At 43.1% G+C, this 26,906-nt stretch overlaps 1 protein-coding gene across 1 annotated transcript in view; it reads left to right on the top strand.

The window, feature by feature from the left end:
• MTPAP (mitochondrial poly(A) polymerase) overlaps positions 1 to 26,906 on the top strand; it is a 141,711-nt gene that overhangs the window by 92,339 nt on the left and 22,466 nt on the right. Inside the window, exons 6-8 of the mRNA XM_078663387.1 lie at positions 4,524 to 4,750; positions 12,268 to 12,360; positions 12,438 to 12,511. Of these exons, the coding sequence (XP_078519513.1) occupies positions 4,524 to 4,750; positions 12,268 to 12,360; positions 12,438 to 12,511 (394 nt within the window). The remainder of the gene's footprint in view (positions 1 to 4,523; positions 4,751 to 12,267; positions 12,361 to 12,437; positions 12,512 to 26,906) is intronic.

Genomic DNA, 26,906 nt, shown 5'->3' with positions numbered 1-26,906 from the left:
CATTTTATCTGTATATATCCGCATTTATTTTTGGCGCAAGCCAGATAAGACTCTGGAGCTAGTATTTTTCCATGTTTATTTAAATAGTGCACACGGTTGTTATAAGTTTAGCTATATTTATATATGCACCAAATTAAGTAAACACAATTCATTAGTGAGCTGCTGCTGTTTTGCAATATTGAAAACACTATGTCGCTAGCCATGATTATTAGATGTAAACACATTTAGAATTTAGTTGAGTGCACCTGTGCACTGTCATTGACCTAGCTAAACAGGGCATGAAAGAGCTGACAGCTTTCATGAGAATTTAGATCTATTGGGTGCCTCATTGCCCTAATTGCCTGTTCCACGCTCCTCTCTGCAACATGCTCTGTGGTGCACATTGCTGTCCTCACTTCTGAGTCAGCGATCTCTTATTTCTGACCACTAAGGATCTTTAGAGTCATGCCAATACCATTGTCCCATCTCAGCCTTTTGCCATGATCTCCCATGTAGATAGGGTAGTATTGAGAATAAATCATCTTCCTGGTGTGGGAGTAAAGTTGCACTCCTCAGAAATTAAAGGCCCTGCATTAGTCCTGCCGGGCTCTATTTCCCTCACACGTCTGAAGCCTTAAATAATGAACAACACCCACATGAGCTACTAATGCAAACTACATTTTCCAGTATGGAGACACAGTCCCTGCATTGAAGACACTGGGTTTTAGACGTGTATCATTTGCTTTATTTTACTTTCTACTGCCAAGTAGCATGGATCCTTTTACTGAATGACTAGATGACAAAGTTATTTTTGTTGAAGACATTTTCTGTGCATTAGGGCATAATACCACACAGTTTAACTGCGGCCACGGTGGAAAAAACACAATTTTACTTTGAAAAGAGTTTCCAGATATGCCCTGGCTGTCTCTAGCAAACTGCACTTATCACAAATGTTTACGTTCTGCTATTGTTGTCCTGCTGTGTTTCTTCATGCCATTCAAAGTCAGAGTGGAAAGTTTAGTGTTAATGGCCTTCAAGGATCCGATTGTTAATCTGACCTAATTTCCCTACTGTTTTATGCTGCTGTTCTTTAAGCCCTTTTTGGGTCACATTGGAAATCATTTTGTTTTTCACAAAGTGACTCAGTGGCTATCTGGTTGATTACTTATTATTGTCAGAGGCTTTGAATAAGCAGTTTAAAAAAAAGAAAATAACTGAAGCCACAGGTTAGAGAAAGGCTTGAATTGTTTTTGAATGCTTTGTCACCCTGCCGATCCTCACTATCCACCCCGCAATTAACTCATTTCTATCGGTCCTGCATTAGCTACTTACAGCATCTCCACCTCCTTAAAGAGCAAACAGTGAAACAACAGGGCTATGGAGGGCAGGTCAGAGGTCAATACAAGACCATCACAGGAAGAAATTCCCCACGCCTATTCAAAGATTAATGGCCCTGCAGGTGTTAATGAGGGCAGGCACACACTGAAATCAGGAAGAGGGGCCTGGCAAGGTACCTACTTGGCTGGAGCATGGATGGCCAAACAATCCTCCGATTCCGGTTTGGTCGTATTTTTCCATTTCTATTCATAAATACAGACGGAAGAAGAATATTTTTCCGTCTGTATTTATGTGTAATAATCCGTATAAACGGAAAACCGGGAGCCTTAATTATGAGACATACTATTTGGCGGCTCAGCTGCAGTGGCTCATGCAATGGGTAGCAAGGGCCACGAGAGAGGAAGGTGAATCCGGTGAGCCGGCGGGCCCCGTGCAGGTTTTGTCCCGAATAGTCCTGTGCCTCCCGATGGGGGATATGCACCTCTCTCAGGAATTTTCCACGGCCCGGAAATGTTGGCATAGATACCTGCGATGGGGGGGGATACGGGTCCCTTATGCGCCTGAGATCCCATTATAAATGTGTAGGGCACTTCCGCATGGAGGCGCCTGGTGACTTGTATGAAGACGGCTCGTTTATACCATTTGACCTGCTTAGAGAACGATTTGAACTACCTAGGGGTGACTTTCTGGTACATGCGGCGTTAACGGCTGCGATATGTAAGCATTGGAAATTGGGCATGGCTGAGCCTCTGACGGCCATGGGCTGTCAATATGTTGTGGTGGCCGTGGCGACCGTCAAAGCGGTCACATGCCTTTACAAGCGTATGACTGTGGAGGCTCTGGCACCTCTGCTAGCCCTAAAAGCGAAATGGGAGGCAGATTTAGAGACCGAGATCCCTGATGCGGCGTGGAATAGTATAGTGGAAAGAGGCTGGAAAGGGACGCGCAACGCCAGGTTCCAGTTGGTGCATTTTCACATCCTTCACAGGGCGTACCTGACCCCAGCCAGCTTACATAAATATTTCCCAACCCATCCTGCGGCATGTCCACGCGGTCCGGCAGAGGTGGCTGATTTCCAACACATGTTATGGTCCTGTCCAGCACTTAGCTCCTTTTGGCAGGGGTTGGTAGAACTCTTACCTGAGATTACAGAAAGGGACTTACATACTTCAATGGCACGCTGCGTCCTACATTGGTTTCCACACACCTCGAAGAACAAAATTACTAGCAAATTCCTTGACCTGGGTTTATCCTAGCGAAGCGTACTATAACCTCCCAGTGGAAGGCGGCTAAGGGACCCAATGTAGAGAAATGGAAAGCTGAGTTCTGTAAGTGGGCCCGCTGTGAAGGGGAAGTCCGGTTGCAAACGGCACTTAGGACAGGCAATGAACCAGCATTAGAGAGTGCGAGGGCCTGGGAAAGGTTGGTCCTGGAACTCACACTTCCGGAGGCTGAGGAGGAAGAGTCCCCCGTACATAGACCTGTGTCTCACTCGTCTTAGTACAGGCTGCAATCCGATGAGAGGCTACATTCTAGACTGCTGCCCCTCTCTTGTGACAAATGATGACACTGTCTGCCTGCTGCTGGTGGTCCGATCCTGGCTGGACCTGACGGAGGTTGGCCCCAGCCCACACTAGGAATACACCGACATGCCTGTGGAGGGTGGGGGGGGGAGGGGTTGTGATGTATGATCTTTTGGGTTTTTTGGTTGGATTGTTGGAGAGGGAGGGGGGTTTGAGGGAGGTAATGGGGGGAGGGGAGGACGGGGGTTCGAGTTTGGTGGGTGGGGGGATGGTAGGGGTTAGAGTCTGCCGACTGTCAGATTTCACGGGACAATCACCTGGACATTGGAAAACTGCCTGTATACATCTTTGGACAACGGGAGACGCCAATGTATGATTGCTTTGGCTTAGGCTGGGGTTTATGTGGGGATTGTATCACATACAAGAGGATGGTGGATTTGCTATTTTGACCCACACATCAACATTAGTTCTCAATAGTCAAAAAAATCAGTTCAATTTCATACACAATGCACAATATGGAGTGCCACTTTGGTGTTAGATGCGCATCCACCTAGGGCATCAAACAGTCACCACCTGCCCAAACCTCAATTCAGGCTGTAGGTCAACTCAAAGTCAATAGAACACCAGTGCACCTCCAAGATAGTCACTTTAATCCTTTCGCTATTTGTAGAGTTTTACTGTTAGTCCATATCCTTGGTCAGAAGCCACTTCCAAAAACCACACGGTGTAGGAAATTCAAGCTTTTATTTTTCAAATGCTATGATCCACAGCCGACGCGCGTTTCGCCCCCTTCGGGCTTTCTCAAGGCTTTTTATGGTATCATATCAAATGTCAATTCCTGTATCAATGCAAGGTCTGTACAAAACCCACTAATATGTCTTTGTCCAGTTAATCCTAGGGGATTGTATGCCTGATGCTTTTCCACTATGTCGTCTTTTGTGTATGCAAAACAATAAAAATTGTGTTTAAAAAAAAAAATAATAATAATAACTTCACCTTCCTAATGGATTCTGGTGGGATCGGCGTACTTGGGACCCAACCACAAGTTAGGCGACTTGTTTGATAGAAATAGCCAGAAAACATTCATTTTAATATCTTTCTGAAGGTGTAGAGGCTTGGAATTGTTCTTACGGATTCTGGTCTAATATCCTCAAGGTTAGGCAGGAAAAAGCCTGCTTTGCCGTCATGGTTTTCTTCTTTCTGTTGTTTTTTTTTTTTGGATTACCCTCGTCAGTCTGGCTTGCGTATACTGCCAGATGGACTTGTATTGATTGATAAACTATTTCCTATTTGGTGATTTATTGTTTTCTTTTCCTTTGAGTTTATATGAAATATAGTTTCAAGTTATTAACCTAAAAAGAAAAATGAAAGCTGCTACGCAATGTCAAAGTAAAGTTAATTACACTTCTCACCAGTGAGTCATGATCTAGTATTTACGTAATGCTCCAAATATCAGTCATTTTTCATCAACGCTATTCCACATTCTTTATTTATGTAGCCACCTGTCTGGAACGAGCGGTCAGGTTGATGCAGAACTTTTTACCCTAGTAAGCAATCCTTTGCCTATTTGCCTTAACTGGTTTGGAAATGTGTCCTCACCATGGATGGTCTGTGATTCATGTTGATTTCTGCCATATCTCTGTTTTTGTACTGACCTGTCCAATTTTGTGTTTTGTTTTGCAGAGTTGCAATGAGAAGTTCAGAACTGCTTTACATATACGGCAATCTTGACTCAAGAGTAAGGGCACTCGTTTTCAGTGTGCGCTGCTGGGCGCGGGTGCATGGAATCACAAGCAGTATTCCTGGTGCCTGGATTTCAAATTTCTCTTTAACCATGATGGTTCTGTTTTTCTTGCAAAAAAGAAGTCCTCCTATTATTCCAACACTAAACCATCTAAAGGATCTAGCAGGTATTGTAAAGCTAATCAATGTGTATGTTTTAAATAAATGGTTATGCTAAATGCAATTCATTTTTAGGAATTACCTTTCTTGTGGTAGATACTCATGGCAACATTGTTCTACAGTTTAGAGATAATCATTCAGAAGTCATTTCATTATATTATTTAATACAGTGTGTTTTTCATTATTATTAAGAATCGTGAGGGGAGGACAACATAGACATAAAGCTATACAGAAGATGAGACAGAGGCACACAGGTGTATTTATTTTGTTACCGCTCTTTATAGTGCAAGCATTGCCAGTTGCATGGTTGACCTGGGAAAGCCACATGGGGCTGCCAAGACCAACGTCTTGCTAAACAATCATCATAGATCCAACCCCAAGTAGTGGGGAGCATCCATTAAGAATAACACCAAAGAATTTGCAACTCCGACACCCTAGACATTTGGGCTCTCATTACAAGTTAAGGGCTACATTTAAATCTTTGTGAATAGTTGTGTGATAATTGTCATAACATTCAAGTTTTTTCGGGATGGTTTTTGGCAGGTCAAACATTCTGAAATTTATCACGGTGTCTGGGGAAGCCCCAAAAAAAGAAAGCATGCAGAATTCAGTGTGTTGAAAAACCAATTCTCTTTGTTCTGACTCATTTTCATGTTGGAAACTAGGAATAGGCAATATTTACTGCACATGATTAATATCTCACACTGGGGGTATTGGTATTTACCATGTGTGGTATATACCCCAGTCTCTTCCGCCCAACTTGTAATAAGAGTCTAAGGGGTTAGGATAAAATAAATGGCAGTATGACTCCACGTTAACCACCAGAGAAAAGTTTTTTTATTCTTTAGTTTTTTATTTAGAGCAACAAACATAGTTTTAAATATTCCCCGGGTACAACCAGAAAGAGAATGATGTGCCAAATAAAAACACTTTACTGCCATCTTTAGTATCCCAAGAATATGGCAATACTCTGTATATAGATGAGATTTTCATTCATGAAAAATGCCCCAAAGCTGCTGGAAATATTCCAGCTTGGCTAGTTACAAATAAAAGTTATTTTCTAAAGTCGTTATTTTATTCATTTTGTACTCTCATTCATACCACGTAGAGGACTTTTTCATCCATCCATTTCTGTGTTGTTGAAGAACAAGCCACCAAGCGAGTCAAAGTTCTTATCATAAAGCCTATCAGTCCTTATTTGTCTCCATCCAATAAAGGCCTTACAGAGGTCTGTGGACAGTTTTTAAACTCTGGCCACGTAGGTTAGTCAAACCTGATCCCAGAATATTCTAATTCTTGGACATATTATATGACACCAGTTACCTACTGCCCTTAATACCTTGTAGATAAATTAATATGGTCATGGGAAATTGTATTAAAATGTTTCTGTATGTAATATAATATAATCTATACAGTGAAACATATTGGACTCAATGAAGCTCCGAACTAACTGCAAGATGATGCGTTTCCCAGTTCAGATTCCCTAACTCCTGTTTCGTGATGTTAGTCTGCATGTCTTGTTGCTAATTATTCTGATTTTATTCAGATTTACAGTACTGAAATCGAATGGAAATGTATTCACTTGAGCAATGCAGCCCCTCTGGTTGGGAGAAGATGAAATACCACTTTGAACATTTGGATTCTATCTCTGCTTGTAGTCCTAGAGTTAACCCTATGCCCTCTTTAATATGCATCCTGTAGCTCCGAGAAGGGAATAAACCCGTCATTGTCAATTAATTGTTTAAGCCCCCAAAGTTCCTTGTCCCTCCATTGCTTCACCATCTCGGAAATTGTTCCTGGAAGTGATGGATTTTCCCATAGCTGCACACATCCCCTTTTGCCCTAATTTTTTTATTGCCTTTCCTCATCACAGAAGTTACCTCTGCCTTACGATAACTTTTGATCTAGTTAGTCATTTTCTCTTCACCATAAATCATTGGTGGATATTTTGATGTTGGCCCTCCAAGAGCTAGTTATAATAGATCTACTGGCAGAACAGGAACCCTGAAGACGAATATTAGATTTGGGAAACAATTGTAATGGAGTAAACCGTCGGAAGATATAACAAGCATTTACAATGCAACGGTTTCGCTTTTGTAAAAGTTAGAGCTTTTGACAAAATTTCTTATATATGTTGTTATAGAAATCTAGTGAGTAAAAGGCATGTGGTGTGCCCACATCTAACTGGGTCCATCAGCAGCAGTGTTTCACGGGGATTGCGGTGCCTGCTCGCCCTTAGCTGATCGTAGGCACGCATCTGCACATAATGTTGACCGTGCACACCGGGCAGCGTCCCCTACCTGATTCCAACAAACGATCCTCTCGAGTTCGGGGGCAGAGATAACAGGGCTGTAGGGTGCACCCTTAAACCGGTCCCGCAAGCAGCAGCAGTGTAGCCCCCTGCCATGTATAACCTCCCACGTACGGCGGTGAGGGGAGGGCCAGAGTGATAAGAGTACCAGTGACAAAGGTTCTACGTGTGATTCGGGGCAAATTTCATGTTAGCTCATATGATGGCTACAATCACTGACATAAATAAACATCTCCCCCGCTACTGCAGAAATTGTGCAAGTAACTTGTAATGTTCTCATGTATCAGTACGTTCCTATTGTGAAGTGCTGACACCTTCGGGTAAAGAAAACGCATAAATTAAAATTTAAAATGAAATAATGAACACAATAAAGTTAGTGTCCCGAGGTGGGCTCAAACCGCCAACCATTGCGTTAACAGACAAACGTGTTAACTGATAACGCTAACTGAGAAGCGTTAGCATGCCTGCGAAAGATAAGTCCAAAGACAAGGGATGTGGACCAGGGTCAGCGGACTAGACATTTAGCGCCGAGACGCCTATGGGTATTCATTCGCGCTCTATAAATGTTAGTAAATAAATAAATTCTCGCCTCGGTGCCTACTCTAACCTGGGGTCCCACTCGGCAACTCTGGGCATTAGCTTGCCTAATCTCCACAACGGCCCCATCAACGCCGGGGATGCCTGGCTCCACCTTGGGGATTCCCAGTAGGGACCATCCCACAGGGAAAGCCAGGACGAGTTCCCCAGCGGTATACAGCGCCGGGACGCCCCTTTGCTGGGGCAGCTGTGCGCTTTACAAGTATACAACATTTAACATTTAACATGTTGAGCTGAGGCCGAGCCTCGAGATGAATTCCCAGTTAAAAACCTGTCATAATTAAATTGTACCTGCAATTACAGCAGGGGCCTGCACATGCGAGCATCAATAGCATTAGCATGCCGTGATTAGTCACTGTTGTTGTAGGCAAGCAGGCAACACATTTAAAATTCTGGGCGGTATGACCCCGAGGCCTCATCGACGCACAGCATGCGCTCGACCACTGAGCTACCTCCCCCCGTCTAACTTGTCGCGGGGAAAGAGAAATGTTGCCATATTCAAAACCTAAAACAATGGAACTGGCTCAAGAAGAGGCTAGCACTGCTAAAGATGCATAATCATGGATATCCAACATACACATACGCACAAGTGCCCCCTACCATTCCTCCGCCCCCCTCCCCCCCTCGAGGATCCGAACCCGGACGGGCCCGAGGAAGCCAGCCCATGCCCACCCCCTAGCAAGCACCCGAACGGGCCAGAGGGAGCAAGCACCCCAGCAATCAATGGCAGACAAAGGCGAACTTGAGCCGACACCCGCCCCAAGCAGGCAGCGGTTCAGCCTGGGGCGACCAGGCCGGCGGGCCGTCAACAGGACCCTCAGAAGGTAAGGGGGGGTAGGGGGTGGCGGCGGAAGACCGCACGCACGATAAGTGCACCACAGGCCCCGCCGCGAGGCATGAAAGGAGAACACACTCCGGAAAAGGAGCCGTTCGCCCCGGCACGCCGCTACACCGGGCCCAGGACACGCCGCAGCCCCCACCCAAGTCCAACATCAAGGGAGGGCCCGTGCTCCCCAAGATGGCGGGGGGGGCCGAACCGCAACGAGGACCCGTCTGCCACCCCCAGGCCAGGAACAACGAGGGAAAATCTCCAGGGCACAGCAAGAATCTCCCCTGGACTCGTGAACGCAAGACCCTGAGCGGCACACAGCACCCCGGCCCACACCCCCCCGGAGATAAATGGCGAGGGGACCCGACAGAAGAAGGTCGGCTGCACACGGGACGCAAACTGCAAGGGGAGGGGGGGAGGCACAAGGCCCGCGAGAGACAGGATGCCCCATGGAGCATAGCTGGGTGACACAAGAAACACGAGGCCCGGGAAAACCACCCTCCACCCACCCACCCAAACCGCCCGCAAGGACCAGGCCTAACCCTCACAACCAGCCCCCGAGCAAGGCCCGCACTGCCCGAACAGAATGACAACAACAATGGGAGCGCATCCCCCTCCCCCGCCAAAGCCCCGACATGCACTTAATGGCAGCGCTGATGACAAGCGCCTGCATTTTTCTTCCACGACCCTCCTAAACAAGGGGATTACCATACCCCTACACCGAGCAGTAGGAAAGGCCGAGGCCCGGCTCCTGCCTGCACGTCAGCCACGAACAAATGATCAAAACATGCCGTCCCCCCCCCAAAAAAATATAACATCCGCCCACCGCCGCATGACGTTCTAAAAGGGGAGGGATGCGAAAAAACCTACGGAACGCCCACGAATCTGGTCCGACAATTACGGACAGATCTCTCTTCCAATGGCTAGCCTCCATTTATGGAGCTAGCCAATGGAAGAGAGAGGCGGGACAAAGCCCCGTACTGGTAAACATAAGATTTCGCCTGCGCGAACACTGCTGCGCAGTGCTATGCCAGGCGAAACCTAAAAACTGAATTTTAGGATAATAACGAAATTGGAAGATAATTTGCGTGGAAAACTTAATGTAGATCAATCTTAAATCAATTCAGCGGTATCAGATTTTTTTTTTAAAAAGGTGGGTCGGCGTTTTGAAGGAGGATCCAGAGCCCATCTCAAAAATGTTCCTTAAATTCTGGCTTGGCCTATAGGAGGAAGCAGAATCTTCATCAGAGGCCAATGCAGAAGAGATTTTAGAGAAAACTAGCTTAGACAGCCTTACTATGAAGGAGCAATCTGAGCTCAATTAACCTTTCTCTGTAAAAGAAGCCATGGAATGCATCAAAGCATTACCATCTGCGAAGTTCCTGGGAGAACATTAGATTCATGAATAATTGTGTAAGGAGTGTAAAGACCTCTTGCATTCCCAGTTGAAATTAGTGTTTGATTAAAAAAAATTCAGAAGGAAAGTCTCAACATTCCTTTAAAAGTGAGGGACTGGTAATTTTATTAAACATGGAAAAGACATGGAGCGAAGCAATCTCATATGCAGATAACATTGTTTAATGTACTTTATGAAATATCCATAAAAATGTTATGCAGTGCACCTGACTAAGCTGATTCATTGTTTAGTAGTCCTAAACCAGACAGGTTTTCTCCATGATAGATTATTGCCTGATTTTGTAAGCATTGAACTACGCAGAAGTTGACAAAGACTTGTAGGTGATTTCTTTTTATTAGAAACTGAGACACTGGAGATGTTTGACTCCGCTTCATAGCTTTAAAACCTCCCCCTCCAATTCACCAGGTTATTAAAAAAACCTGCACTGAGATTCCAGGGGTACTCTGATGTTGGAAGGTAATTTGGCAGGCAAAGTTATTTGCGAGAGAGGAACTTGACAAATGTACCCATTATCAGCCTTATTATTTGCTCTTTTTGTTTTTATCAAACTCGTCAAGAGTTATTGCAAGAGCTATTCAAATCCAAGTCAGCAGAAATATACCGGTCGCAAAAACTTACTTTATGCAGACCTGGCCCTTTTCCTACCTCTAGATAAATAAAACCTACTTGCAGTTTTCAGGATAATCTGGCCATTCTTTAAAGTATCAAGCTACCGAATTGTGTTTTCATATTTTTCTTCCACCTGCTAGATCATACAACATGGGCCTCTGGGTCAGCCCGCTTAAGCCATTGGCACACTTTGCCATGGGTGATGGCTTTTCCCTCTTTTACACTGTGTACATACACACACAAAGTAGTTCCATTCGGTGTCGAGGATGTCAATGGCAATGTGTGCTATTTGAGATTGACATATTTTCTTGTTTAGCCATGTTTTTATTGGCAAAGGCCTGGCTGCTGCTTCAACAATAGAGTGTTACAAAAGTCATGACAAAACAAGCAATGACAAAGCCAAAAGGCTAGCTGCCAGTACCAGACCTTTGGCATTGACAGTGCCTGTTATTTTGTGCTTGCAACCATATTTTTGCCATTTCATCACACAGTAACTAACAGCAGTCACTGGTAGGGTGTCATCATCAGGATACTTTATTCTGTTTCAAACCATCAAAGCAACAAAAAGAAAAAAAGAAAAAAAGAAAAACCGACCATATAATACATACAACAGATTTAGCTTCATTCAATAACTTGGTATATAAATATAACAAATAAAAACAGTAAAATGCAATCCTAAAGCCTCAGCAACCACACAAAATATGATTCATTACCAATGTTTTGTGCAAACTCTCAAAATAGTCCATCATGTTAAAATCTTATGTCTGCGAAAATGTTTAAATTCTCCCCAGTTCCTAATGACTAGATTTTTTCTTTATTAAAAAGTGTAAAGTTCAAAAAAGTGTTTGAGAAATAGTCAATGAGTATAAACTATAAAACATGTCTATGTGACATAAATACTTAAAATTGTTTTCTCAAGGCAACACATGCACTGATGATACTCGAGTGTACAATACTTTCAAAAACTTTTCCTGCTTAATCCAGATGTTAAACAAGAACCTGCTCACAGAAAAAACAACTGGACCAGCTGTTTCAGTCATTAATATTCTTTTCGCTTCTCTAAAATGAAGTAATCCCCCCCCCCCCAGGACAAATTGATTGGGTGCAACAATTTTCTGCGTGCACCACAATATTTGGGGCACACAAACATCACATGATCAAGAGTCTCGGGATTCATGCCACAAACTGGGCATAAATCGGGCAAGGAGTTATTATTCCACTTTTTGCTGAATGATCGAAGGGGCCAACAACCTATTCTACATCTAATAAACAAGCTCTTGGTCAGTGGTGGCATAATAATGTTCATGTAGTTTTCAAAAGCTGGAATAACTTTAAATGCCAAAAACTGCTCTGTAAGGTTGCCCAGAGAACCCCCTACTTGTTTCTTGCCACACCAGGGACCAATCGGTCTGCCCTACAAAGTACTTCAGGCGAATGCCACATTCTGATCAAACCTTGGCAGGGTGTATTACTGAGTTACCCCTATTGCTACATGATCATGTGACCTTTAGATCTCTGAAATTTGTCGGAGGAAAGTGCTCTCCGAGCTAAATTAATCACTTGTTAACAATAAACTCTTAATCGCTTGTTTAGGATTTGACCCCTTCATTGTTTATTCCTTTGATACTGCAGGGTACTCCCAACCCTGCTCATGAATTGTAAGAGCTCTCAAGCATGTTCATTAAGTATGCCTTGTGATAACTATGACTTATTTTTGTGTATCCTGTAATAAATATTGTTTGACTCATGTTTTTTTTTCTAGGTGCTGAAGACATCCACATCATTGATGAGAATGATTGTACATTTGTTAGTGATGTAAATAAAATCAAGGCGACAAAAAATACAGAAACATTAGGTGAGATCTTAAATTGTTTCACGTTAATTCCTTAGCAAGATGTTTTTAGTTTCTTAAATTATTTTCTTTTTTCCTAGGTGTACTGCTGAGTGAATTCTTTGAATTTTATGGGAATTTTGCATTCAACAAGAATATGATAAACATTAGAACAGTAAGTAATTTGTTTTAGTTTAATTATTGTTAAATATTTTCTTCAAATATAGTTTATATTAATGGCAAAATGTAAGCTGCAGCTTTTCTTGAAATTTGCCTTAGATGTCCTCAAATGTACTTTCATTATAGTTATGGGCCTTATTAAGTTACTTTAGAAACATGTGAGTTGACTATGAAAATTCTTTGTGTACCATTTTGAGCAAGTTCTTTTCTTAAAATGTGCCTAACCATTGCACTTAATAACTGGAGTTTGAAATTTGTTTGAAAACTGCAATATTTGAGGCATCCATCACCTACAATGTACTCTGTGACCTTTCTTTTTCCCTTTACCAACTTGTTACGAAGTCTGATTCCTGCCACGATGGAAGCCACTCTAGAAAAGGATGGTGTTATTTAACGTTACACAAAATCCTTGTGCTCACACATGCCTCCTCAGCATGCTGACTTTTGAGAGGGAAAACTATCTGCTGTCATTTTAACGTCCACATTTTTCCTTCAAACTATTTAAAGCTCTAAGCGCTACCATTGTGTGAAGAAGATGGAAGATTTGTTTCATCACCTCATAGTATGCCTCCCTTCTTTGCAAGTTACTTGTATAGTTTATAACCACTTTCACATTATGTATTATTTGCGCTACACATTTTTTGGCATATTTTGAACAAAACAAGGGAACCCAATATGGTGCACAAGGACCTTTGGTAGCGATAACTTTGAAAATAGTGATCCTTGATGAAGGCAAGATACCAGAGCAATATGAATATAAAATGAGATTGATTCTATATTGTTACCTACCCAGCCGGATAGTAAGATTTAATCCAAACCAATTGTGAGGATCAAGCTAACTTAAATAAAGTGGGACACAGTCCTGTATCCACAAGACAGAGGTGAAAAAAATAACGAAAAAAACAATCGGGCAAAACAAAGTGCTTGTTTGTAAATGTGAAAGGTTAAACAAGCGCGATAGTAAACACAACCATTACACATTACATTTGAATACATTTTGTGTGCACGGTGTTTAGAAAAGTCAACAATGTTTTGATCCCCTTTAGAAGAATATTGGGATTATCATCAGGACAAAAGCAGATACGTGCCTGAAGGACATACAACCACAGTGATAGTGGCACAAGGTTCAGCTGGGGACAGCAGCCTGAAGGATAGCAACATGTCCTCCCTATCCAGTGCTAGTTCGGTTGAGGACTAGGCGGGACTGTAGAGGAGCCAGGGTGGAGGCCTTGAGAGGACTGGCGAGAAGTAAGTCGCAATGGATAGGAGGTGGTATAGGCTCATTTGTCTATAATAAAGCAAGGAAGAGCGAACGTGCGTCTTGTGGCTCGGTAGGCTGTGGATCGCAATTGCGAGTAGTGCTATTGAGTGGGGGGTCCGTAGACGGTAAATGGCTGTGGAGAGTAACACCAGGAGGCCTCAGGTTTGAGTGCCTTGGGCGGCTTGGTGGGCTTTTGGCGGTGGTGCTGCGTGGTGCTAGAAGGCGGAGGGTCCAGGGACCTTTGATTTGATAAATGCTAACGTGCAGCTCAATGGAGCAGACATTTTTTGGCAGCTGGCTCACATAAAACAAGCAACATATTGCCACTGGAGTCTTCATCAGGTTACTTTCTGGCCATTAGACTCAAGAAAAGCTCTTATTTTTATGCTGCCAAAGGAAAAGACCAGTACCATTGTCAGCAAAGATTTTGTCCTAGGGTACATCAACTCAGATGTTAGTAAGAAGCACTTTGTTCAGCTAGTGGCATTGTGGTTATTTGTAAAAGCCTGCAAGCCTATGTGAATTTTACTCCCTGACTTTGAGTGTCTTTATTACCTGAGCATGCAACCCCCTTCACTCTGCCACCAAACACCATTAATGGAACATTTCCCCTTGTCTGGCAAGCAGTAGGACTCATTTGAGGATTTTTTTTAATTTGCAGACCTGAAATGAGGATGTCCGAATCACTTTAGAAACCAGGTAGAGAAACTGCCATGAACAGTTAAAGATGAACTGAGATACATGTGGCACCATCCTAGTCCCCCAGGAAGTGTGGTCATATTCTGACATGTTCCACTCAGCACATCACCGAGCTATTTTTAGTACCCTTTACCCTGCAGTGCATTTGACTTGCACCAAGTCTAATTGTTTGAAGGGAGAAACTGTATGCCATGTATCAAAACATAGATCTCACTCAGGACTCCTCCATTAGCATCTATTTTCAGAGTTATAAGCCCTCTCTCTTTCTTCTACTCCAAGACCATACTGAAACCCACATGATGCACTTAGTGTGGCAAAGTGAATGAAGACTCCACCCTCCTAGGTTCCACACACCTCTTTGCACCAGTATGCGTCTTCCACCTCTTTGCACCAGTATGCTTCTTCCAAGTCATTGCCCTTCTCACTTATGTTGGATCTTCATTACCCTGTGTGTGTTCATTTTTGAAAGTATATGAGTTGCTTTATGTCCCTGGGTGCTGGTGTAATCCGTGTTGAAAACTGCAGACTTGAGATTGAATAAGGAAAATTATACTCTAGACCCATTTATATGGAGGTTGTTACAGGTAGACCAAGTCACAAAGGTTCTCTGTTATGTACAAGTGATACTAAGCTAATATTCAAAATAAACGAAACATGAAAAGGTGTTTCGAAATCTTTTAAGGGCAAAATTTCATCTTAATTGGGGAGGGCATAGTTAGATGTGAGTGGGGTTGAGAGGAGCAGGGTCTTCAATTAAGATCTCAAGGGTGTGAGAGATGGAACCTGGACTGGATATGTGGATTAACTGTTATTACCGGGATATGCAATCAAGGAGACGGCTTGCTCTGAATTGTTGTTTTCTTTTTTTTAAAACTTTTTTTAAAACTTTTTTTTGTATTGGGTATTTCATAGATCAATTGATTGGTTCGGTGGGCCGTAAATTGTTGATCACTGAGAGCTTTTTAAAGCTAGGTATATTGTCTTTGAGTATGCTTGTTTTTATAAACTATGCAGAGGAGTAAGAGTTGGGTGTCCACTGAGATAGGTATCCAGCAGAAGGCCAGTGTGAAATGGAATGCACCCGTCAAATTGTGAGCAGGCAAGGGCTTGTACAATTGTTTTGACATGCTTTTCTTAACAGAAACTTGGCTCCAAGACGGCTCTTCACCTGACATAATTTCTGTGCTTCCTACCAACTTTGCCCTTCTAGGGATAAATAGACCACATAGAATAGGAGGAGGGGTTGCTATTATTCATAAAAAGGATTACAAATGTAATATTAAGGACCTACAGATTCTTAATTTTGAAGCTTTACTCTTCTCCATTTTCTTTTCTCCAAAATTCACCCTCTCAGGGGCTCTTATTTATCGCCCCCTGGGCCTTCTAGCAACTGGTGTTCTGTATTACCGGACTATTTGGCTCCTCATGTTTTGCAGGCAGCCAATTTTACCTTGCTTAATGACATTAACCTACATCTCGAGGATCCCAAGAATAAACCAGCCTTGACCTTCATAGATGATTTGATCTCATTGAACCTTTTCCTTCTTAATTTTGCCACCACCCACATTGCGGGCCACCTCTTGGGTCCCATTTTCTCCAACCTCTCCACTCTTTTAGTAGATCCACCGCTCCAACTTTGTTTTACTGATCATTATGCAGTACCGTTTAATATCCCAGTCACTTGCTTCCTTGCTACTGCACCGCGACTGACGAATAGACACAGGGCTAAATTGGATATGCCTGAGCTCAATAATCGACTCATTAACACTGTCCCGACCCTTAATGTCAATCTTCATGCTAATCAAATCGCTGTGCATCAATGGCTTAGGGATGCTACTGATGCAATTTTGCCTTTAACACCTATAACGCAATGAAGAATGCTTCCTCCTGCCCCATGGTTCAATGAAGCCCTTTGAAGCGAAAAGAAACGCTTCAAAATCTTGGAAAGGGGCTGGAGGAAGCACTATGAACCAGAGGCCAAAGCAGATTATGCTGACCCTTTGAAAATATCATGTCTCATACAAACTGGCCCGGGCATCCTATTAGTGCAAAGTGAGTGGTCTAAAAAATGTGTTTTAAAAGACCACTATGTGACACACGCGCTAAGGTGTGCTATGTGGTCGAGGAGATCCTCCAGAGGCGCATTCTCAGAAAATTATAGAGAAATGCCCGATGAGTTCCGTGTGGGGGCCGACATGTAGTCACACGTTCGTTAAGGTTCAGAGCCCTGCTTGATACGTGCTGCGGCCGCCATGAAACTCCGTCGGAGTTTGCACTACTCTTAGGTCCTGAAGAAAGCTATATCACTAAAGGGAGCATGGCTGAAACATGTTGACCGACTAGGATATTGGAGTTACCTTAGATCTCCTACAATATCCGCCTCTCGTTTTTACTCACTGCCAAGGGCCCAAACATTAAAATAGTCCTTTTTACCTTGTGGGACCCATAGGACTGTCTTTTTAACACCCACTCACTAACACTGCGCTCTCACGTTACAATATCTGCTCCGCTGTATCCAGGCGTTGTAGCACACCAGAGGTGCACTCGGCACTTTGGGTGGGGCCCAATGATGAAGCATTTCACCAACTAGGTTGGTGAGTAAGGGCCTTACTAAAAACATATTTTGTTTTTCTGTCAATACATACAAACGCTAGGAGCACCCACTCCAGAGCTAGTTCCTTTTGATTCTAATATACAGACCTAGGAAGTGAACTGACCTCAGTACCTTTCCTCTCCCTCCCTTTGATACTTATCATTGTGATTATTTTACCAGTTTTATTGATGGTTCTTTGGAGACCCCAAAATACTCCAATATAACAGAAACATTTGTATCTGTTTTAAATATGACACCTTAAAGTAAGAAAGTCAAAATTTGAAGGAATAAATATTTCCTTTGAAGAGGTCCTGCATACCATTAAATCCCCAACACGGAAAATATGTATACTTGGATGGTTTTGCGCCTCTTTTTACACCATGATGTTATTTTAGTCCATGTTCTCATTTAGATGTATGATGTATAATCAGGAGATACAAAGCAATTTGTTTGTTAGTTCAGTACATCACTGCAGGTCACATTGTGCAGTAAACCTAATAAAAGCCCAAGGTGTTAAAACTATAGGCTAATTTCTCACATTAAACTTGATAACTATGGCTAGTAAAACTTCATGTTGTTCTCATTGAGCTGATACATTTTGAGCAAGCAGTATTTGTAAATTATAGGAAAGCTTCTAATAATCTACAGCGAGTCAAATAGATTATTCTTTTTATCAAAAACAGACTGGATCATCATTTGATTTTGGGCCTTACTGCCAACAAGATATTTGATACTGTCAATTTGTTCTTCAAAATCGAAGTTTTGAAGAGTATGTTTTTTGGTGGCACATTCTGCACCAATGTTAACATTCTCTACTAATGGTTTAATTAAACACCCAGTAAGCATTTTAAGAGGGTTAAGCAGGGTTAACCTCTCTCTTCCCTCCTTTTCAGTTCTGCTCTGTAAACCTCTGCCGCTATAATTGACTTTTCTTATACACAACAGAGTAGGCACTTACTAATATAATTTGGTTATTTGTAGCTGACATATTAATTCTGTTGTCACCTTCCGACACCTCTATTCTAACAGTATTGAAAGATGCAGTTATTTGGTTCCTTTTCTGAATATCTTATACATTATGATAAATCTATCCTGTTGCCTATTTCTAAGTCTGGTTCGAATGGCCTTAAAATGGGAATCCATGCAGTCGTCCATTTATATGTGTATTATTCTAGGAATCGAGTGCGCCATAGAATTCTGTACTTGTTTCTAACCCTCTGCCTTCTTTGTAAACCTTTCCTGTACATTGACGTGGAAGTTATGTTCAATACCTTTATTTGGTTTCTAAATAAAGCTGCAACAATCTCTCTAGCCTAGCAAGCAGTTCCCTTTAAGAATGGATTAGGATTCCCACATTTGTGAAATCTCATCAGTCCTTTACTCTTATTCAGGATCAATATCTCCGAGAGAAAAAGAAGACTCAAAATGGGATTGTTTAGAAAGGTGTGGCCAGTTAAATCTTCCGTTACATATAGCAATATTTAGAGATAATGTTACAAAGATTGCAATCAGATGGTTTTAAGACCACATTGAGAGACCTTCAGTCACAATTTCTGTGCTTTGGATGGGAAACTAAGTTTGAAACAAAGTTTGGTAAACCTCAATGTATAAAGCTCTGTGAAAGTTCAGACACATTGGTTTTAAGACAATAGTAAATTGGGAAGGATTTGTCTCTCCATCTGAAATATATAAGATGGATTTTGAAAACTAACCATTTGATGTTACTACAAAATAGTAAATTGAACTAGAAAGTTGAGCTGAATGAATTTATCGCCGATCAGCAGCTGTTATATAGCCAGAGAAAAATGTATAAGTATGTATGACAAGTGAACCTGTGCTCACATAGCGGAAGACATTTATACACCCTCATTAGTACCTATTGAAAATACCTATTGAAAGTGAACAATTTAAATGTAAAGGAGGATGGAAACTGTTGGAAGTGCTTATCAAAAAGTGTTGGATTAGTTCTTGACTTTTGGACATGCAGTCAAATTAAGAAATAATCTGAAGAGATTGATTTAGGGAAGCCATCTAGTTATATCAGCGGACATAAAGCTGGGTATTCAGTATCTTTCAAGTTGACCAGGCACCAATACTTTTCTTAACGTGTGGCTCAGACGTGGGCTAATTTGCCAAAATTATCCTTCTTCTAATCTTCAGGTAATATCTTGGATTGAAGTTTTATTGAATTACTGAAGCAGACCTTCTGCAAACTGGGACCGAGCCCAAAAAGGAATATTTGCTTCGGTTCTATTATTAAGGCCTGAGATATAAGGCAAATGGTAGTGCATTCATTGTCTGTGCCCCTAGACTATGTTTCTCTAATATGTTGTCTTTTATCGATCCCTTTGTCAGAGAAATAGTAGCCTTTGTAAAAGCGGTATATACATTTTTTTTTAGTAAGGTGGTATGTGCTTTACTTTTTTTTATTAGGTTGACTGCCTTAGTAGTAATATTTTAATGCTACTGATTTCTTCTATCCTAATGTTTCTGCTCACTGTAACTGAATGTTTGCAGTTTGTGCCGTTGTAGATCAAATAGGAAGCACACTCGTGCCACCTAGTGTTGCTCTCGAACATAACAACTTTTTTTCATAGACTTTTTTTTTTACGTTTTCGAGCTCGCCCGTGAAAAGCTCCCCTGAAAACAGAAAAGTTATAGCTGCCAAGGTTTCAGATTGCTGTGTGTGACATTTTCATAATTTCAGTGTAAATATGAGTGACTTTTCAAAGACTACGAGTGACACTTTCTCGTGACCAAAAATAAAGGAATGAAGACCAGGGAACCATATAATTATCAGAAATTACACCCATTTGAGCAACAAGAAACTCTAAGAAGATTTAAAATGACTACAAAGCACCAGGAATGCAAGGGCACTTATCTAACTGACATGGCACACAGATTCCGATCATATGTACGGTTATTTTGTTTTTCCATTTGGCACTATAATCCGCTTACAGTAATGCCTTTAAAAGGGATAGTGTGGGTTTCTGGTGAGCATGCACTTGTGGGTAAGAGTTGCCTGAACATACAACAGCCATAAAGCCTGTCAGTTTCTGGTCATGTTACACATTATTTCTGGGTAAGATGAGGGATAAGTGTGTTACAACTGGTCCACTTCTCCATCTCAGAATTGATACATTCGTCCATACTTGCACTTGATAAAGCACCACTAATGCTCTACCAGGCTGTGCTTTGCCGCGTCGTGTGAGCAGTGCTCCGTGGGGGCCGACTTACTTATAGTTGAGTGACCTGCTGCTGCCCAGCCACGATGCAGCACCCTGCCACTCTCCCAGTGCCTGTCTTCATCCAGGCAGTTGCTGCTGAACACTCGAGTAGTCGGACACTCCTCGCCTCGGCCGGCCCCCCCTCTCACCCCCCGCCCCCCCTCGCCGCGGCCGCGCTCGCAGTCCTCCTGGTGCCAGGTCTGGCCAGCCCAGAGCTGACTTTCGCCGGCTCAGCAGGGGGCGTGGCCAGGCGGGGAATGGAGAAATGGAGTAGTTATGTTTTGTCTTACCTCTGTGCCCCCATTAGCTCCTGCAAGCATCCACAGCATAGAGACAGCAAGGCCGGGCGAATACCTACACGGGGCGCCGACGATCCTCCTCTGCACCTGGGAGAGAGTCCATTTCTCCCTTTTTTGGTCGTCCTGGTGAGCGCCCAATTTCCCCCGCTGCTTTACTTCTGTTCCTCCCGGACTTGACGCAGACGGCACTCTACAGATTTAATCCTGGCCCCCTGGTGAGACACGGTCGGAGATTTGGCACATGCAGTATCGGACTGAGAGGGCAGCCCGGCCCCCCTGCAATGTGTGAGATGATTCATGAGCCGCGCTGGCGCCACATAATTTGCCGCATTCTTGTTTTCAGGGCAACAGGCAGCTCCTGGCAGAGTGCAGTCGAGATACATTTGTAGCGCTCTCAGCCACAGAGCTGAGAGCAGCAGTCTCTGGTTAACTATTTAGGAACAATGGGAGCAGGCGCACCTTTCTCGGACCAGCAGAAAGAGCCCGGGCACAGTGACAAGCGCCGCTGGTGGCTCGCCTGGCAGCAGGTGGCAAAATGCGTGACAATGCATTTCAGTGCGGTGGTGCGGATCACCGCACTGAAATGCATGAGCGTCACACCTGTTGCGTGACGCTTGGCAGGACTGAAAAGTCCCTAGGTCAGAGATTGTTGTTTTCCACCACCGAGCTTGGACATACAGCGGAGTGCTTGTGAATAGCTGTAGTGTGCATTGAGAATAGTTTCGACACCAGGGGAGCGACATTTTTGAGGATCGAACTGAAGAGCCTGGGCCATGTCCCTACGCAAACGACTCATGGCGTATGGTGGTGGAATGCACTCCTTTTAGTTTTGTCCAAATTGTAAGAGTACATCCCCCAGGCCTGACCACGTCCTGGCTACTAATCGGAGGGAACCAGGCCCGGTTCCAGAAATTTTCATCTGGATGAGCCATGGTACGTTCGGGGGGGGCGGGGGGGGCATTGCAGATATGGTTCTCATGTATTACCCACAAGTATTTTGAACATTAATGCTGGAAACCTTGCATGATGAACAGAGGTAACCACTGCTCATAATCGTGCAAATGGTGGGCACTAATGTAATCTTGTTTGATGTGGTTACCATTAGATCACGAATAATATTAGTAGCTCGGAATCATTTTCATTGAACATACGTAGCTCATATTACAGAAAAGGTTGTAGATCCCTGATTTATATCATATTTTCTTCCAAACAGGCTTACAGTGCATGTAGAGAGTTATGTGATAGTAACAGCTGATGTCTATACTCATCAGCCCCAACCCTTATAATTTGCAGCATGACATGCTTCGGTATGAGCAACCGGATTCCAAGCTGATTGTAATAGTAGTTCAAGTTTAACAAGGTCCCTGTTACTACAACAAAGCATTGACATTTCACACTAGAAGACTGACTACTTACTCCTTGCAATTTGCCCAACACCTATTTCTTTTCACACTGTAAATTTGTAACTGTTTCTTTTCATGTTGTTCTTTTACACTGTACTTTCATTGATAAAAAAAGTAGCAACACATTTGGAAAAAAAGAAAGCCTTATTGTTGACAACTAGGAGCAATGTTCATGACTGACAAATGTATGCCAGTAATGGCAGCCAAACAAATACCCTTCTGGGACCGACTCACACAGAGTGCCCCAGTTACAGAAGGAGCTGCAGATGCTTGTGCAGCCCCTTCTGTAATACTGATAGCGTTGGCACACATGTATAGGCAGCGCTATATTCAGAGGGAGTTCCCTCATTTGCATGGGGTGGGGCCTCACCCAGTGGCTCTGAGCCCACCCCATATTAGGTATATGGGCACAGAGGCAAACAGGTTCCCCGGCGAAGGCTTTGGGGTAGGATCCTGACATTGGCCCCACCGTGGACAGGACATCTACAGTGAGGTGTCAACTCCAAGGGAAACCGTTGAACAACTTATACGCATCAACACCATTCGCTTCCTTCCCTAGGGCCCTCACACCCACAGCACCATACGGCAGGAACAAAAGATCTCCGCTAAAGAGCCCCTTTATGGGTGCCTGTCGGGTATTGCACCGCTGACCCGACGAGGAGCGAGCCCATATGATGAAGCATGACACCTAGCTTGCTGGGTGTGTGAGGACTCTAGTTCCGAAAAGGAGGATCTCCCTCCTTTGTGCCTTCACTCACTTTGGTTTCAACTGTCTAATAGGTTTTTATCCAGGGGAACTGCGTACTCTCTTTTTTGATACACAGAGGCAAACAGGCACACAACATGGGAAACAAAAGCAATCATCCAAACTAACAGAATTCTCCAGCCGTGGTTGGGTTTTGTACCACTCTGAACTGAATACTCCATAAAGTGCATTTGATTCTCTTTGGTCAGGTGATGTCATGTTGATTTGTAAAGCACACACTCACTCAGGAGGGTATCCTGGTGCTGAGCAGTTGTGGGATAGTCAAGCCTAGTGCCTAATGTGACTAATTGGAAAGGCAGAGGTCTTCAGCTTCTTGTGGAGTTCAAGAAGTGAGGAAGAGGCTCGGATGTGTAACAGCACATCATTTCAAGGGTAGGAGCGATGTAGGAAAAGGTTCAACCACCAGATCTGACTTTCCATTTGTGTGGGATGTCTTACCGAGCTGAGATGCTTTAAAGGTTTATGATAGCAGATGGTATTATTGAGCTATGTTGAGCCAGAGTGCCTTAAAAGTTTGAAATGTGCTCATTTATGTATGGGTATCCATTGAAGCTCCTGTAGGTGAGGTGAGATGTGTGAGTGTTATGGGAGGTTAAGAGTGATTATGGCTGCCTAGTTCTGGATGTTCTGCAGCCTCCTGAGGAGATGCTTGTTGGTCCTGGCGAAGAGGGTAGTCTAGTTTGCTAGTGGGAAGCGTGTGGGTGATGATTTTCCAAGTGTTCCAATCTTTCTCAGCATCTTCATTATGTGAAAGCAAAATGCAATTATGACATTGACTTGGGCTGTGAAGTGGTGTTTGCAGCCGATGACAATCCGAAGGTTCTTGGTGTGAGTTATTTAGTACTGAGGTACGTCCAGATAATTAGCCAGTGTGTATATCATGCCACATTGCATAATCTGTTGTAGCCCTTTATTGAACTGAATTATGATCAGTCTCATTCCAAGTAGATGCGATTAGATAGTCTATCACTACAATCAGGTCAACTGAATTTATGCAGTAGGGGAGAAACAAATTATGCAGCAGATCTGACGAAATTATGCAGCAAGAAAAGGTCAATTATGTTGTGTAATGCTGCAACATTTTCTGATAGTATTACTTCATTATTTTGTCATTTTTCTTTTACACTTGTTGGCACTGCCTGTGCCTGGGTTGCACCTCATAACTACAAATTTAACACGCAAGCATAGCAATAAGCAAAGGCCTAAAAAAATCCACCCATCCACTCAATACGGCGAGTCAGATTTAAACAGGTCAAGCTATTTGTAGGACCTACTGGTCCGTTCTCGCAACTGACCTTAAGCTGAAAAGGGGCAGGTGTTCTGTTTTTTCAGAAAGTGAATGAGCAATAAAGATGCCGTTACATCTTATTTTTATGTTGGCACATTAGCTGTCTGTTCAAGGACAGAGGTCAAATGTCAGTTTGTCCTTTTACTAATGGCTGCTCATCTTATCCTGGAAAATGGTGTTTACTTCTTTCTAGTACAACAGTTAGAGGTTTTTGTCAAGTGAGCTGTCTGACAATCATTGTGAAACAAAGGGCTGTAAAATGTCAGTTTTTTTTTCTAAAACAACATTTAAATAGCTTGTAAAGGAATAGTACAAGTATTAAAAACATATACCAGGAATTACAAAAGCAATTTTTTTTGTAATTCAGAAATGTAATGCACAAATATTTAAATGGGAGCAAAAAAAATCTGAACACTTTACTTGGTAATGTGCAAATGACAAATATTTGCAGAAACTCGACTTCCAAACGTTGTTTGTGCACAATATAGTTTTATCAGTAAAACTGCATGACAGTGGGACATTTTGTGGCCATTTCTATGGAAAATCTGCTGATTCCAAATGACAGCGTGCTACCACTTCATGCTTTAGTTATATATGTATTAAAAATGATAGTTTTGTTCTTTTTTAAAACTTTATTTATCATTTTGGCAGTAGAGAATGATGATACATGCACATGTGGTCATTGACAAACTCTTGGCGAGAGAACAATGTTCATGTACAACAAAAATACTGAGAATGCTGTCACATTATATTCATAGATTTGACATATCTCCAACTGATAACACCCTGTCAAACAATACACACTCGCAATGAAAAGATAGCCCGCTGGGCTGTCCCATATTTGCACTCTCCGTATATTGGCATTAAATGTTCACGAGTTGGACACATAGAGACATCCAGTAATACAATAAGACAATACAGCAACTAGTTATACAGTTTGAGGAGTTGGATTAGTGCATACCCGGTTAATAATACAATAGTACAGGCACCTCACCCCACTCCTTCTGGGACTATGTCATTTTGTGGCAGACAGCCCGCTCACCCAACCCGTCATATTCCCACCTCTTGCGCCAGATCTTGTGTTTCCGTGGGTATCCCCGTGCCTCATTGATTGGTCACTCCTGGCAAGCACACCTGTACACACCCCTCGTCCATTGCACCAATGAAGGGGGATCCAGTGATTTCCACCTGCTGGTCATGTCTCTTTTGGCCACTAACGTGGTCACCCCCACAAACACTCTTTCCATTCTCTGTCTCCCAACATGCTCTACAGACCCAATAGTGCTGCTCTGGGAGCGAGATCCATATGGCCCCCGAGGGTCGTGGATAGTTCCCTTCCTGTTTCCTCCCACAAGGTGGGTCCGTGTAGGGCAAGCCCAGACTATATGGAGAAATCAGCTTTGACCAGGGAGCACCTAGCACAATGAGCCTGGTATGCCCTACCAGTTTGATGCAATCGCTGGTGGTTCAAAGAAGCGGCATGTAACTAGTTCAATTGGACCATACGGATAGCTAACTCTCTAGGGGCCGTTTGGGCTTGATGCCAGTCGTCATCGAGGTCTCCTACCCAGGCCTCCCACCTTTGAGAGAGTGCTGAAAATGGTCTGAGGGTGGGTGATGTCTTACACATCATTTACGACTACCCAGCCGTGTGCCACTGGGTTTGGTACTCTCTTACCGAGACTCTAGACATACCACTCCCGTCGACACAACAGCTGATTATATTACACAACACTGCTGATTTCCCAGCCCGAATGACACATGAACGGCATCTCCTCTCAATGGCCCTGACTGCGGCTAAGATCTGTATCCTTTGACATTGGAAATCGTCACACGACAAACGGTTGACCGCAATCTTTCAAGCCACCTAATATGAGAGACATACAAGTTACAGGACAAGCTAGAAATGTACCTACAAATATGGTTTCCATTTATGGATGGTAATAGGTGAGGAGGGCTGTTGGGCCAACGTCTGTGCCTCCACAAGTTTGTGGCCCTCACACCCATGACACTTTCTTCTACCTTTATTGTTGGCAATGGGTGAGGAGGACTTTTAGGCCAACATCTGCGCCTACACAAGTTTGTGATTCTAATGCTCATTACCCTCCCCTGCCATTCCTAACCACTATCACAGGTTGCTCTTTTCCCCGTTACCCCTTCTCCTCCGCTGTTCTGTACATAGAATGGCGATAATTACAGTATTCGCCATGTGTACTGTTCCGTCACCCGTCTCACTGATTCTGCTCTCTTTCGACACTTGAGGCTCTCTTTGCTCCTGGTATGTCCCCGATTTTGCTTTTGGCCTTTGGGGGATCATATAGTGTGTATAAGTGATCCATATAGTGTGTATAAGTTACTCTTATGCTTTGCCCCCAGTCTTAGGCCCTGCCTATATAAATTGACCTACTTCTATAGTGTTTTCCGCATCAGCTTCTCATAGTACTGTCTTCTGTTTTACACCCTATGCCCGTCTACCGCAGCATCTTCTGTCATACAAGCCCGTTAGGATACCCGACTGTTTGGGAAACTGTTACTGCTTACTGTTTTGTGTTGTATTATGCCCATCGCCCTGGCACGATTAATTTGTATTTTATGGCATTCTCACTATGCATGCCTATGTTGATGTAACTTGTGACACATATAGTGGACTGAGCGACTCTGTCGTAAAGTATTGCTTTGTTCTCCTTATATCCGCCGGCATCGAGAGTGTAGTGGTTTCTGCTTCAGACTTTGTCTATGGATTGTGCTGTCGTACTGGGTGAAATTCTAAAGACGTTAAAAAAAAGTAACTACCATCAACTTGTTTGGTCTTTTTTATAACTTCTGACACCAAAATGCACTTGAAACAATTGGT

This window comes from Lissotriton helveticus, chromosome 10 (assembly GCF_964261635.1).
Source record: "Lissotriton helveticus chromosome 10, aLisHel1.1, whole genome shotgun sequence".
Taxonomy (NCBI): Eukaryota; Metazoa; Chordata; class Amphibia; order Caudata; family Salamandridae; genus Lissotriton; species Lissotriton helveticus.
Note: the sequence above shows the minus strand (reverse complement) of the source record. Positions and strands in the feature narration are given on the sequence as shown.